Below are 16,578 nucleotides of genomic sequence, written 5' to 3'. Positions count from 1 at the left end.
ATGCGCGCTGCATGCAAGCGAGTAACGGTGAACCGCGTCCGTGTGTATCGCTTGCGTGTGTTTCTCTCTCTCACAGGCGCATGTAAAACATCAGCGCATTAAGTGCACGGACCGCGGAGCCGCGGGGTAAAAAGTTTTTCTTTGTATGCACACGGCTTTGTGTGCGAGAACGGTTCTTGCGTATATATACAAATCGCTCCTGACAGCGGCACGCATCGCATGAAGGATCGCGAACGCATTGCGCAACGCGAGCGCAACGAAATTCAATCGTCTCGGTCACGTAATAGACCCGCGAAAAAACGCGGCGGGGCATTAAAGGAGACAAACGACGATGACGCGGCGATTCGCGTCACGGAGGTGCAAGAAATGATACAGCGGCGGAATCGAGGCCGCGACAGGCGTAATACCGGCGCGAACGAACGGATTAGCCGGTGACGACACCGGCCGCGAAGAAAAGAATCTCTCTGTCTCTTAATGAGTGTTTGGCGGGACGATTAATGCGCGACGAATAAAGCGATCGACTGAGAGTCGCGGACGCGATGACGATATCGCGCGAGATCGCGAGTACGCGATTCTAATAAGCGCATTTTACTTTGTAAAGTGTCAACTCAAATAAGTAAATGAAGATTGCTCAGCGAGGAAGGAAAATAACAGTGAGTTGTCGGACTTTTCACATGCTTATTAAAATGTCAATTTTAATTCGGACTATTTGTAATTGCGTCAGAGATACGATAGCGCAACAAGGAAACGGTGCGCCGAGAAACGGCGAAATCAAGCGCGAGAAACTACCGTTTCGCGAGAGCGATCGCCAAAACCGCAACGGAACAAGAGACAATCGCAAGCGAGCGCGCACGACCCGACGTCGGGGACACGATTTATCGCGACTTAACAGGTAGCCGACGGCAACAATTTTCAATTAGTTCCATCCGAGTAGCGTCGCGAGCGAGTCCGCACACGGCGGCCGGTTTCTCTCTTTCCGCGGTTTCCCTCCCCTCGCCACCTCGTAAATCGCTGATAAAACCGTTAAGAAAAATCGCGGCGAGCCGCGCGGCGGGTTTCGCCGCGATCGCCGCCGATACTGACGCCGTTGCAGCGAAATTCTACTCCATAAATTTATACAGGTACTCGATAAAAACCCGATAAACATATACAGATACGCGAGCGCGCGCGCGCGCAAACTACGCCGGCAATTTTCCTCGTTAACAATGGTCAATAAAATTCTACGAGCGCGACGGCGCCCGCGCTCACATTGTGCCCTGTGATAACAGTCGACACGTGCGAACGATGCCCGGATCGCGTCAGCGAACAAGCCTTTTTATATCCCGCGCGCGGGTTTCGCTTTCGCATCGCGTGCTCTCGAACAAAGGCGCGAGCAAAGAGGTTTCGTTCGCGGTTAACGCGCTGGTCAACGTTCACCGCGCAATCCATTCTATTCTCTTTCTGATTTGCGCAAATAAACACCGAGCTCTATCGGAAACTATCGGTATTTCTAAAATATAGAAGCGTGAGATTGGAAACTTGGAGAGTATACCGGCGAGAAGAGGCGTGGCGCGGGAAAATTTCGACCAAGCGCTTATCATGCGGGAGGTGCGCGCTCGGCTCTCCATTTATGCGCAGCGACAACGGCAAAAGTAGAACTAAACTGCGAACGGTACTTCATGCTGCGTCCAATAAGTCATGCACTGAATAATGTCGTGTGCCTGTGCGAGAAACAGACACACAAGCGCGCCGGAGACCGTATAGATATCGCGAGGCGGAAAGATCGGGCCGGGCCGATTCCTCGCGGGCGCGCGCACGCCCGGTGAATGCGAACGGATTAATGGGCAATAAATCCAAGCGCAGGACCGGTTAATTATCGAAGTCATCTGCGGGGCCTCGGATGACGTATCGTCCGGCTATGATCAATACGCGGTGATCTCGTCTCTCTCTTTCTTTCTTTCCTTCCTCTCCCGTCGCCCCCCTCCCCCCCCCCTCCCCCCTAGTTGCAGCGTTGTGGCTTACCTCGTGAGATACGGGGTTGTTTTTGTTGCGGCCGGTGTTGGACGCGTTATTAATGGAGGAGAGCGTGGTGAGGGTCGCCGTGCCGACGCCACCGACCGTTTTCTCGCTGACCTTCGTACCAGCGCCGCCAACATCTTTGTGCAACGTTCCAGGACTCTGTAATCAGAAGGAGCGGATGGCTCTTTATAGCGAGCTGGCGCGTGTGCAGACCTTTAATAATAACTATATTTATAATTATATAACAAAAGCAATGTAATTATAAGCGTTTTGATATTAATAATTCGATTATCAGTCTCCCGTGTAAAGTTTATTACAATACATCGCGCTGGCGATTTTATACACGAATGCATGTAACATTCATAATTATAGCCGAACCGTCCTTAGCGAGCGTCCTGCTTATTGCAGAAAACGCGAGATGCGTTTTCCCATCCCGGGCGACTTCGCCGAAGGAGCTATCCATCAGTGCATTCGCGCTTGAAAACACAATTATCAATTAACTGACCCGCATCCTCGCGGCTGTATTAAGGCCATCGCGAAGTGAAAATAAAAACTAATTATCTGACGTTCACGCGAAGTTCCGTCCCCACTATCTCGACGGCATTCGACGCGCTTCGTCTCTCAATTATTTCGATACACCATCCGGCGCGATGGTGGCAGCCTCCTTTTCGACTCGTCTATTTTTTCGCCTACCACCGCAATCCATCTCGCTCACTTCACACACTCTCTTTCTCTCTCTCTCTTCCACAGACTAAACACGCGATTCAGTAATCGGAGACAAAGCGCTAACGTGGGTGGCTTCGGGCGCAAGAGTCGTGCGTCGGTGTTGACGGGACACGTGTGGCGGATGCGCATCGCTCGAACGTATGCATGCCGCAAGCGAGCGCTCGCGATAAGCGACCGATAACACTCGGCGAAGAAATGACGCCGCGAGCGATTATCATTCTGGACACTCTGTTCTCATTCATTCTGAGATTCTCTCAGATGAGACCTGGAGTCCGCTATTAATAATCCCGTGATACAGTCATACAGTCTCATTTCTTTTCCTTGTATATAATTTTTCAAAATAGTTTCGTAAACTTTTAAACTTATTCTATATATTGTTTTGACAAAAAGTCGACGCTCTGCGGTGAAATAATTCTAGATCCGTGACATTTAGCTTCGGAAAATATTAGTCTGTGACATTTAAGACATGGATTTTTTTAAACGAAACAGTTTTTACATCGTGATATTTCTATCCCTTCTTTATCTCCTCGTCAACAAAATATAACATTTTTATCACGTGGGAAGTTTTGCTGTGAAACGCGTCGATTCTTTGTCAAAATAGTATATTTGAAAGAGCATTTCAATACTCCGCAATGATCCCGATGTAATCGATTCGTGGAAACAAACCTCGATGCGGATAAATAATGCAGTTTTCGCGGGCGAACGGAATCAGGCCAGCGGAACACGAAGGAGTGAGGAGATATCGACGCGTCGCGTCGCGGCGCGCTTTCGCGCGTAAATAACGAATAGAACGTGCAGAAAACCGACGACGGTCGGCGCGTCGGAAAATAATCGGACGGCCGGTGACGGTTTTTGCAAAACAATGTGAGAATAATTGAAGTGCCGTCTCGTTAGCCGGACAATGGAGAACGCGGTAGATTCGCCTCGCTGCAAATGTGGCACGATGCGCGTTCAAACGCGCATATTCCCGTACATCATAAAAATCATAATATCAGTTCACGCAAAAACTCGAGGAAAAAGAAGAACAAATTAATCAACCGAACGGAAACCGCGCAAAACACGCGGCTATGTTTTCACACACGATGTAGGTATTCGATTCGAGGTGTATCGCAAGAACTCTTCCTCTCGACGTTGGCAAAAAGAGCAGCGGAGAGCCCGGAGAAGAGAATTAACTGCGAGAGCCCGTAACGGTTTAAAGGCGGCGCACTCATTACAGACGATTTATAATTTGCCATCAGGATCTCCACGGGACGTTTATAAACGGTGCAGTGACCCCCGCGGCTAGTGCGCAGTGACAGAAATCGATGTATTCTTAGGCCGGCGTGCCCGCCCCTAATTATACGCGAGCCTATAATTACATATCGATGTCTAATTGGAGGGTGACCCTGGAGATCTTGTAAAAAAAACGGACCGTTGCATAAGGAACGCGGTCAAGAACCGACGCGATCGCATCAGGCGCGCCGGTGGAAAGTCCGTTGCAGACTGCTCCACCGGCTCAACAATGGAAATTAGGTCTAACAACGAGATTTCCATCCAGGTGAGTACCGAGCCAAGATTTGTATCGTTAAATGAATCTCCAATTAGCGGACGCTTGGTGCCATTCTATTTTCTAACATCGAGGCGAGTCGATACGAATAATGACGTGTTTACGTAACGTAACAAAAATTTTGGAATCTCAATTACAATGCAGATTAAATAAATTATTATTTGTAAAATAATTGTGGGAAATATTAAATTCATCATTACTTGTATATGCTAAAATATTTTTTTTTAATAAAACTAAAAAAAATAATGAAGCTTATAATGCGGTTATCTCATTTTATCTTCTGCTACTACGTGATTTTAATGCTAAGCGTGAGCTGAGAATACAAATCTATGACACAGGCCGGACAGGAAGTCACGGGACGATGCAGTACGTTCGTTAGACCTGTTCTCACCATTGTCAATGTCGTATCGGTGGACAACCTTGGGTCACAATGCGAGGATGATAGGTCAATGTACGTATCTACGCAACGGCGCGTTCTCCGAAAATCGATATCACCTATTGAAACGTGTCGATTGCGCAGCGCAAACACTGTCGTCGCTGTATTTTTGGTTGTTTTATGACGGGGGACACGAATAGCGCATGAAAACGTCGAAAAAAAATTTATGACTACGATGACGAAAGTCATGAACGCTTTTAATGATCGCCGATCAATTTCTCAGAACTTTCACGAACCTTTGTTTCCCGAACCCGTCCATGGTTAATTAAAAACGCTCTCTCGTGATTTTGCTCTCCTGTATTTTAATTGTGGCAGACAAATAATTAATTTTATTTTTAATGTCGGAATATTGTATTAATCCACAGATGGCCACCAATTAGCCCGCTCGACAGATGGCCGGATTTTCCGGTCTGTGCGGTTCAAGGAAACCCGCCTGATACCTAAGAAGAAACTCCCTTTGCTTTAGGTCAGCCTTAATGGACAAAGAGGGATCGAGCGACGTGAATGGAAGAAGCTCGCCCCTCGGCAGAGAATCTTGAATCGGAGCAAAAAAAACGTAAAGGGCAGCCGTGAGGAGAAGAGAAAGAGGAGAGTGTAAAAGGAGGAAAACTCGAATTTCAATAACTAAACGTGCAAGAGATACTGAGACCCGTTAGCTCTATTTAGATTATTCACATAATGTATTATTGATAGAATCTCTCGACAGAGCGAAAGATCTCGGCATAAAATTCGATATCTCGTGAAGGACTCCTTTGTGACGAACAAAAAAAGCGGAAAAAAAGAAGATAAATTTCGAATTTCACTGTATCGTGGCGACTGCAAGATGTAAAACAACTTCAGATCGGAAAGATGAATAACAATAGATAACAGTCAAATAAAAATATATTAGCTATTATAAATAATTTATAATAGCTATTATAAATAAAAAAGTCAAAAAATGAATTCGATAAATAATGAAGATAACAAAGATCTTACTGCGAAATTCACATTCTCAGGATCAGGTTTCAAGCAGTTGAGAAAAAAATTAGCAAGTGAGAGTTCTATGACCAAAAGGAATTGAAATTGGCGGTCGGTCGCGATTTTAAGTGAACACGGGCGAAACGTCGCGAAGCGAGCGGCAAAATTCGTCCGCATAAATACCGCGGGAGGCGTGGAGGGGAGAAAAAAAGGACACAATAAAGTTGGACACTCTCATCCACCCGGCGCGGGTACCCTATCATTACGCTCGCTCAGGGGCAAACCTTAATCTCGGACCCGAAGGACTTCGTGGCTTTCGATTTTTCCCGAGACACCTGGCTGCACGCGCAGCCGGGCCCGGCGCACCTAGCGATAGCAGCAGGTGAACAGATTTGCCTCCCGAGCGAGCATGCACACACGGACCCCGGAGATCGGTCAGCCGCACCAGCTCGTCGACGGTTTCGTCGACCTCGCCTCGGCCGAAGCGCACGCGGGATGATCGCCGTATACCTGCCGTACGCACACACGCGCACACGGATGGGCGAGACACGTGCTGGTTAGCAGATGTATCTCGTATCTGACACCTGCCAACTTGCAGCAGCACAAAGACTTGGGGCAGCGGCTGCAGCTGCTCTTCTTCTTCCACAGACAAAAACGAGATTTTCATAAGTGTACCATCTTACTTTCGCGTCGATTTTTTAGTTGAGTATAAAAGCGAGGATAATTATTTGTAAGATGACTGTTGCTCGTGGAATATCTCGTTTCTAAATTAGTTAAAATGGACGGTGATGTTTGCAACTGCGCATCATGCGTAAATAGCATTGGATTCCGCGACTCACAAGCTCACGCAATAATCAATCCGGATATGACTGTTCCGCTCAGCCGTGATCGAGAGGACGAGCGCGATGATGCTGGCAGCGGCGCATTACAATTCCGCGAGTTCTCGAGACGCGACATTTAGCGGAACGGAATCCCCATCGGTTTTTCACGTCGCCGAGCAATCTCGCTCGCGGAATCCTCAGAATCCCGAGTAACGTTCGGTCCATGTCGAACGCGATAACTCATCTGCCGACGGAGAGTCCGCCATAAGTGACCGAGATACGTGCGCGAGAGCAAATTTCATCAATCTTTAGCGTGTCACGAGTGCGCCAAGAATATGACACGAAAATTACGCCTGAGATTACATTTTAAAATTACATTGACACAATTACGCGCCGCCGGTTAGTGGCACACTTGGAATAAAAAAAATATATTTCATAGCGCGTTAACAATGTTAGTAAGACAGTAATCTCAGGGTAGCTTTCCATAAACTGCTTTCCATGGGTAACTTTCCAATTATTAGGCGTTGTCAGTTTGCTTTTACTCGAGAAAGGCGCGAAATTCAGTCAACGGCGTGTCAATAATTCAGTCAGCCACTGGATTTTGCCGAATGCGAAAACAATCGCCCCACGAATGACGTATGCGTTGTAGATCGCGAGTAAAAATCGCAGGTCAAGGACGCGCAAATGCGAGCGAACGTAAATTTACGAAGACAAATCGATCGGTCAAAGTGACGTAAACTACTTTCAGCGTGATCGATCTAGTACAGTGAGCGATCATTGTGGAAACACTTGTTTCTCTAAATCGAATCTGCAGAGAGCTGTGCATGTGTGTCCGTGTGAAAATCTATTTTCCGATCGCTTGAATAGGGTGACTCAGGAGTCGCTTTTACGAGACATTTACGCAAAAGACGCGAGCGTAAGCAATCGCAACTAACTTTTCCGATGTAGGCCAGCTGCTAATTGTTTCACGTACGCTGCGCGCAGGATACAATTAACGCCGATCACAATACATACCGTTAATTATACTAAAAGCCACCACGTCGCGCAGCATCGCTTCGCTGCAAAAGTGAACGTTGAAGAGCTCCAATAAATAAAAAAAAAAGTTAAAATTACATCGAGTAAAATATGTCGTACAATATTTAATTTTTTTACGTCATTGTCAACATTTCGGACATTTGATTAGCGCGCAAATGTGATTGATATTCCATCGATGCGAGGCAATCGGAAAGATCGTGCCGTTTTAACGAAGCGAATCAAGAAACTCGAAGCTACGGCAAATCGATTTCCGCGCGGAGACCCTCGCCAGCGATTATCCGTTTCCTGGGGAGCGAGTAAAAGTTCCTTCCACGCGTTTGCATCCCACTTTGTAGAGCGACCATCTTTTCACCGGGACGAGACATACTCGCCAATCGTCGTCGTACGTATCGCACGAACGCGGTCGGAACGTTTTCACAAGCGGCCAATTAGTCGCTGATCATCGATCGGAGAGAGAAACCGCTCCCGGCATTAGCGACGTACAGTTAACCGCTGACCCGTTTACGAAACCGTTTGTGTGTGGTTTGCTGACGGAAGGGTGGGGAGGTGGGGAAGGAAAAACGTTCAGGATTCTGCCGATGAATGAAACACGTGATTAATGCGATATATGATTGACTCGCAATCGAAGGAACGAGCAGCGAGCCGACGTAAACACAAATAACGCGGACGTCACGCGAGCAACATTGTTTTCGATCGAGCAGTTCCAGACGCAAGAGTTAGCGCAAATGCCAAATCCGAGAAAATGAGAATGAATACAGCGTTGCGAGGCGCATAAATACGTAAATATAGAAAGTAAGAATATTCCTTCCCGATTGCGGAGGGACGCACGGACGGAGGATAATTGGCGCGTTCGCGTTGGGAGAAGAGAGCACCGGCGCCGAGGCATTAATTTACGCGGAGAGACCGTCCGCTCCGCGGCACGGCTCTCGCGCACTTTCGACGCGTGACGAATCAGCTGATCGCGGGGTCGAGAGCGGGTTTCGCGTGCGTGCGGTTATTACGAAAACCGGTGATCGTTAAAAACTACGAGATGCGACACAACGGAGATCCGTCTAGCGCTCGCTTATCGCGGCCTTACCTCTAGAAATCGCCAGTGAGTTTCATGCGTGACTTGTTAACCTTCTGCCTGGGATCAGATATGGCTTCCGGTTAACGGTGAATACGTTGTTCATGGATATTCCGCGGGATCGTATTCTTATATTAACCGCATTAGATTTATGACTCTCGGCTTGATGTGTGCCGCGCCGTTGCGCGATGACGTCACACACGCGAAGCTAGTAAAATATCTTTTTCGACACGCTCGCAATGTGAGATACATCGAACATCGATCTTTTGAATGCCCTCTTTTATAACAACCGAGAAATAAAATCAATTATAGTCTCTAGAATTGAATTTTCTAAATAGCGTGGAAGATCGGCGCTACGTAACACTCGCTATAACATTTGCGCACTCGAGAGCGAGATCGCGAGCCGTGCGCAATCATTTTTCTGCAATTTTCTCGTGAGTCAATCATTTCTCGGTTGTGCATAACGCGTAATGACCCTTCGCCGCTCCTAGAAACTCCTCTCACCGTGGATCGGTCAACAATGGGGCCCGCGTCGTTGGCCTCGAAGATGGACGAACGTAGGAAGAGCGCGGCCCCGAGAGGGCTGCAAACACGCGCGGAACAGAGAGGCGGCTAATATGAAGAACTCGCGGACAAACGTGGAGCAGCCGTCGATGCTGCACGCACCAGAATAGAAAAAGGGGTCGTCGCCGTCGTTTGTAGTGCGAGCGCGAGCTGAGTGTTTGCTCGTCCACAAATCAATTTATCGGACGCGAAAAAGGGGAAGAAGTCTTCTTCGACGAAAACTGCAACGAGATCCGTGCGGAGACACGAGTGGTGTATCTCTTCATTTCTACATCATTCCGAACGACTCAACGACTGCGAAGATTGACGACTGTTAAGATTTAATTGACGCTATTCGCCTGGCCAACTTGGATGAATCGCGACGCGATAAAACGCGAGATAACGTGGCCACGTCGCGCTTGAAAAAGGCTCGTCATCGCTTTCGAAAATTTCTCCCTTTCTTCGAGTGCACCCGCCGCCGGATAAACGGATTCCGTCGATCGGGGCTTCCCCCCCGGCCGCGCCATCCGGAGGGACGTGCAAAACGCGGCCGTGACGTCGGTGTGCCCGTACGTGAGTGAAACAGAGAACTTTCACGGCCACGAGCCCCCGACCTGGTCACTTCGGCACCAAGGATATATAGGATTGGACAGGAAAAAAACGGGTCGATAGGCGGGAAAGAGCAGCCGCGACTGTGTCGTGAGAGCAGAATCGACGCGTAAAAAGGAAACAGGTTATCGAATTAAAGCAATAACGGCCGCCTGCGAGGCATATAATTTCTATCCTCAGGCCAATCTTCGGCGGGATATATTCGGAAGCAACGGTATTATGCCTGGCCGACGTGGCCGAATTCGCAAGGCTCCTCCGTCGCGCTGTGGTCTCGCGACGGGGATCTCGGGAAAAAAAAACTTTTCGTTCCATCGCACGCAATAAAAGTGCGAAAAACGCTAATAGCATTAATCTTAGCGAATAATCTTTGTTTGTAATAAAACGGTGTGTGTTAAAGTTTCTTGCGGCCGGACGATTGATACGTATAATTCGACGGCGTTACATCGCTCTGTTATTTCGGTTCCGTTCTCTATTTTTGTTTATCTCGGCGATGACACTTCGGTAAACAGGATCTGTCACGCGCGCGGCGAACCGTTCCTTCATCTCTCGAGCGAAGAAAAATCCGCCGGCGACGAGGAAAAGCGGCGAAGCGCGTGACTTTACCGACGAGTTCGCTCGTCCAATCCTTCGTTTTCTATCGCGATAAAATCGTGATAAAATTCTATCGACTATTAAATGCGCAACGCGCGCTGTCGCTATCCGAGATAACGCAGCGTTATCGTGACCCTCCGATTTCTCGGACAATTTATTTTCCTGATTTTTTTTCTGGTCGCAGAGGGTCAAGATACCACTCGATACGCTCGCAGCATCCACGCGACCAGCATTAGAAAACACGTGTACGCGCGTGTCTCCCTCGAATACATCCCCCGCTGAGAATTTTCGGGGCGCTACATTCTCAGCGCGTTAAATGTAGATCCTATCTCGCGCAGACTACGCTATCTCTTCGAACAATCGATGCGAAGCGAAACGCAGATCTAACAAACGCCTATAAATTTGAATGTATCGGCGAGCTTATTCGTAATACGATAAACAAATTGGGAGAAAGTCTCGCGCTCTCTAGAATACCGTTTAATCTCCGGATTATCAGCTTTCCTCCGTATCTCGGAAGTGACTTTTACGCAATCTTCTCGCAATCAAAGTTGAGATACCCGATCTGACGTATCTGTGAAATTCTGTGAAATTGAATGTCACACCGACTGACCGAAAAATCCAAGTGTGACTCTACTTTCGTGCGTGTTTGATTGCTCGACCATCTCGAAGCTCCTGTAACGCGCGCTCTCTTCCCATGGTTTTTTCCCTCCTGCCGTACTCGAAGAACGGGCTCGACTCTTTATATTTAGAACATAGACTTTACGCGTGAGGCATATGAATGTTAAGCTTCGTCGCATCCCAGCAGTCACGTTGCTTCGATGTATCTTTCTTTCTCTCTCTATCTCTCTTCGTGTATCGGCTCGATATCGATCTAATGGATAATGCATCGTCACATTGATTGAATCGCGCGCTGCCTCATATTAGATACAATAGGGGCGATACGCTATCTGAGCGCGTCGAGGGCAACATATATATTTCGTGTTTTAACAAGATTAGCGAGATAATTAGGAATTTAATTTCGGTCTTCGTAAATCGAGCGCGCACCATTCAAGAACGTAAGTACGCGCGGAATATACTTAACATTTCGCCGTAACTTGCGTGATTAAGATAAACATATAAATATATGTATATATAAATATTATGTATGTGTACCACGAGGATTTAGGGAATGGCTTCGGCGTGCTGATAATTGGAATGATAACCTTTAGCCGTTTACCAAAACATAATCGTCGAGAGATTGGATTTTCTCGGCTAGCTTGTTATTGATGCTTTCGCGTTTTCGTATACTGCGTATTCGTATCTTGTCGCGGCAAACAATACGCTCGACGCATTTTTCTTCGCGTTGCAACACGACTCCATTGTCCGCTTGCCAATACGAGCGTCGGTTACGATTAACTCGTGCGCTCACGTTGCACTCCTCGCTGGCGCAGCGACGCAGTAGCGTATTTCTACCTGTTGCAGACTATGGCGAGGAGAAATTTCTATCACCGAGGGACTTCCGAAGAAAGCGGAGACAACCGACAAGAAATGTTTTTTGCTTGGCAAAATTTTTTTTAACTCAAAAATGCGTGACTGAATATAAACTCCTTTTTCCTTTCTGGAAAAAAGTTTTCTCGTTAAAATGCAAATTGAGGTTTTCTCAAAACTTACACACCTCGACAATTGAATTTTCTAGCAATTTAGTAAACTGAAAAAGACCATCTATTTGTCCGTCCAAACAAGCCGCCGCGCTGCGCTATTCTGCGCACCCACGCGCGAGAAGACTGCACAACCGAGCGTGAGACGAACGCGCGCGCCTGTCTCGTGAATGCATTCGCATCGAATGAGGTTAACGTTAATGAGGCGCAAACATCTCCAGACGCGGCGCGTTCCCCGCGGCAGACCTTCCCTTTTATTCACCCCATGGATACCCTCCGGCCGCAAACGTGTACACGCGTGTATTTCTTTTCTTCTTCTCCAAGTGACCCTCCGTCCGGTCGTTTCACTCCGTTCGTGACGATGCACACGCCTGCTTTCGTTCGTGGAAAAAAAAAACGGACACCGAGGCTTCTGGGAAGTTTCGCGAGATCCGAAAGAGATATACAGCGCGTCAAACGTCCGTCGAGTGTGGCGTGGATTTTTGTTTTGGAAATTTCTACGAGCATTCGTTCGTGTTTAGAATCGTACACTGGGCGGGTAAAAAAATTTTGCGTGAACCGAAACGGAGGTCGCGCGGGAGATGTTTACGTTCAACGACTTTTCGACGGCTGACAAAAGAAGTCGGTCAGCGGAACTGCGTTTTACCGCGGACAATAACATCCGGGTAGTCATTAGAATTGGAATAAAATGTCGCACGTGAACCAAGCGTGTGAGCTCATTGGCCGTGCGTCACCCCTTGATAAATCGGAGATAATAGACAAACGATACTCAAGACTCGGAAAACAATTCCGCGGCACGTGCGGCGCGGGGAAACGCGAGTAACAAAGATCTCTATGTATCGCGAGAGACAGTCGCGCTCGATCTTCTCACGGTAGCAGCCTTCCGCGCGGCGTCGGCGAGATCTCGCGGGATCGACCAGACGACATCATCCCGACGTACCGTTACATCCCTCGGGCTCTCTATCGAGTAGACACGCGCGCGCAGCCGCGTAGTACTTACTCCGTAGAGGGATTTGAGTTTCACGTGGTTGAGCGCGGGCACATCTACCATGGAGCACTTGAGCAGGATCGTGGTTGTTTGGCTCGGCATCCTAGCTGCTGCTTCTCACTTGTCACGCAGAACAGACGACTACTACTACTACTACTACTACTACTACTGCGCTGACTATCGATCACCGCACTGATACCGGGGTTCATTGGCACAGACCGCGTCGATCGCGACGAAATGGAATTCCGCTCCTTGCGGTATAACGCGAGATAGACATGCGGCGGAAGCGCGTAAGGGGGGCAGTGTTACGGCAGTGAGGATTCCGAAATTGCGAGGACGATCTCGGCGAGTGAGCGGAAAAGAAGGGGGGCGGGGGAGGGAGCCTCGCTCGTCGTCGTAATTTCACACAGGTGTTTGCGGACACGCGAATTCGCGTGTCCCTTTCTCTCGAGAAAATGCGAAAAAGGGTTGGTGAGCTCTCGTCGAGCGAGCTACCGCGGCGTGCTCGCTCTGCCGCTTGACTGAGTGACTGACTGACTGACTGGTTTTCACTCACTCACAACACGATATCCCCCGGTGCTTCGGGTAATCGCGGCCGCCGTCCCACCCCACCCGCGCGCATTTCCTTATCCCCACCGTCCAGTCGTCGCGGCGTCGAGCGCCAATCGCCGCTGCCGAGAGCGCACGCACACGCGTGTCGTGGACCACGCCGTGTGGAACAGCTGCTGCGTACGGCCATGTGTTGCGTGCGTGGGCTTCTCTCGGCGCGCGTGTATGCGCCGGAGAAAATTGAATCGATGAATGGCAAAGGGTGTATCTGCCGGGATAATGAGACGTTCTTTCTTTCCTTTTTTTTGCAGGAAACGTGGGAAAAGAGGCTCCGAACGGTTTGTATGATTTTCCGTATAGAACCGGTGGACATAATAAGTCACACCTGGACCGTGCGTACAATGTGAAAGAATCAGCGTACACTTGGAACAGTAGATGGCGGCGTTTAATACGTCAAAACAAAGACTTGCTATCAGACTGGTGTAAACATCATAAACCGAGCGTCATAAATTATACGATCACACGAAACGTAAATAAGAAGCGCATCGATATCTCGAGGCCGGTTACGCGGTTCCCGGCATTTCTGTGTATACACCGTGCTCTCCATGCATGATTTATAACTACGTGTTCGAGGAGAGATGGAAAATCCTTTATGCCGCGACTATCTCGCCGGGCGGAGCGCGCGGCGCAACGCAAAATAAATATAAATCGTCCGGTCGTGAGCAAAAAGTTGCGCGTTCGCTTTACTTTCACTCTTATCTGCCGTTAACTCCCTGCGAAGTGACGAGTGGAAATTGCGGATTTGCGCGGCCGACTCACTTCCGCCCGATATTCGACGAAACGCGAGGCGAATACGCTCGCAAAAAGTTTAAGCGTCCGGCAAATTCTACGCGCAAAAGCAATATTCTCGCGAAATTCCAAAAAATGTTCGCTAAATATGATTGAAAATAATTGCTTATATTAAACACGAATAAATGATATACTAATAATAATTGCGATAATTTCTTAAAGGAAAAATGATGGAGGAAGCAGTCGCGGACGAAATATAAAATGCGGGAAACCCGAGACACTTTATATACAACTGGATCGTGATTATATCACCTCTGTGGTTGGGATCAACTTGTCGGAGTAACGCATGCATCTTTCAGACTAGCCGGGAGGACCAGCATTACCTCAACGAGACCGCGCGGGACGAAAACCGCAGACTTCTCGATCGCGTGAGGACGGATCTTCGTCGCATCGCGGTAACAGCAGCAGCAGGTGGAGTAACTTTTTCGTGCCGATGTAGCGTCGACCGACCGCATGTCTCGCGATGTTTATCTCGGTTTCGTGCTCCATTTATATCGCTCGGCTTGCTAGTTACGCGAGGTGGATATGTTACCTCGGCCTTTAACCCACGCGGCAGGGTCAAGCGCCAGCGAACTGACATTTCATTTAGCGTCTTTCGGGGATTTCCAATTAGACACTCTTTCATAATGGAAGCCGCTCGCAAATTTTTTGCCGCCCGAGGCAATTAGATCTAGTTCTCGGTCGTTCCACCGCGGGTGCTCCGTTTAACTTTATTTCTAATTTCACTGTTTCGATGTTTAATATCTCCTTTTTTTACATTTTTTAGTTATTTATTTCGCGCAACGGGAATTTATTTGTGCTGGAATATAAAATCGTATACTCCTAAATCCGTACCGAAAAAAAAATCTACACCATGCATCACGCAAAAATGTTACCAAAATATTCTAAACGGTCAAAAAAAGCAAAATATTCTATTCGCGTGGGCGACAATGGCGCATGATGTCACGAACGAGAGGAATATCCTAATAATAACAGCAACACCGGCGAGGATACGAGTTGTCCAATACGCCTGTCACGTAATGGCAACGGTTTATAACGGGCCCCGACAACGCCTAGAGTCCCGTGATATCTCGCGATAATCCCGCCGTTTGCCGCCGCCGCCGCCGCCAGGATAATCGCATAAATTCGCGGCAGCGACCGTCCGGCCCGACACGACATTGGAGCCCTGGTCTCGTGCGTCGCTATACGCGACTTCCTCCCGCCCCTTCCCGACTATGTTAGTATTCTTCCTCCTCTGCCGCACGTCAGGACGCTTGCTAGGAGACTTTAACCGTAAGTGGACAATGGAAGAGTCCGCACGGGGCCCATTATGTCGGCGCAAACTGCACGAGGGTGTGTGCGCTCGCTCGCGTGGGTGTCCGGCGTGCGCATGTGATCGCGGGCCTTTGTTGCGCTGTCATAAAGAAGAAACGACGAGAAGGAAGAGATAGCCGCCGAGGTGTATGCGACAGCTGTCTGACCCGATTCTACGAAAGAGGGTTTCTAACCGTAATCGTCGCGGTGGGCGAGCGGTCTTTTTTTGCGCCGACGTAGCGTCGCTGCACGCGAAGGAATATACATCGCTGTCCTCGGAGCCGGACAAAACGGCTGAGTGACTTCACCTGTACGATAGCGGACTACTGTGGGTGACTCATTATCAGAAAGGCGCATGAGTGTGTTCGTTTCCTCGAAACTTCTAATAGCTTTCCACGAATTCCGTTATCTCTAACGCGCTCGTCGATGAATCGATAAGCTTAATTTAGTTTCGAATGTAATATCACACTGCGGAGGGATGTTTCCCGTCGCCTACGCGTACTTTCCATCTTCGGCGACGCAAGGCAATATATTCCCAAAATAGTAGAAAGTCAAATTCTACGTAAACAGAATTTCCAATGAACCGTTTCGCGTCGAGACAAGGCCGACTCACGTATTAAACAATTAATTTGCAGAGACGAATGCCAATGCAAATGCGTCGAGAGGCACGCAGTGGCAACCAGGTTTCTTAGGAGCAACGTGAAAAAAAAGTCGCATGATTCATCGTCTCAACGGCGATTATACCGCGTCACGAAAACGAGAGGGACAGTGCGCCGATTCAATGACGACTGTCCGATATTTATTCGGAAATGGAACTTTCCACCGTGTCGAATGCAGATAAAAGCATACCTCACCGTCTGCAGGTGACCATATTTTCGTAATTCGTTCGGCATTTTTTACCGGTATTCGAATAACAAAGTTCTTCGGGGAAGTG

The 16,578-nt window shown here is 48.4% G+C and overlaps 1 protein-coding gene across 2 annotated transcripts in view; it reads right to left on the bottom strand.

Annotated features, from left to right (window-relative positions):
• LOC105669986 (Dual-specificity tyrosine phosphorylation-regulated kinase 2) overlaps positions 1-16,578 on the bottom strand; it is a 139,485-nt gene that overhangs the window by 22,440 nt on the left and 100,467 nt on the right. For both annotated transcript variants that reach the window (XM_012363229.2, XM_012363230.2), the window contains one exon: positions 2,002-2,157. In XM_012363229.2, coding sequence (XP_012218652.1) covers positions 2,002-2,157 — 156 coding nt within the window. The remainder of the gene's footprint in view (positions 1-2,001; positions 2,158-16,578) is intronic.

The sequence above is a fragment of the Linepithema humile genome, chromosome 7 (genome assembly GCF_040581485.1).
Source record: "Linepithema humile isolate Giens D197 chromosome 7, Lhum_UNIL_v1.0, whole genome shotgun sequence".
Lineage (NCBI taxonomy): Eukaryota > Metazoa > Arthropoda > Insecta > Hymenoptera > Formicidae > Linepithema > Linepithema humile.
This window is presented reverse-complemented; position numbering and strand designations above follow the sequence as displayed.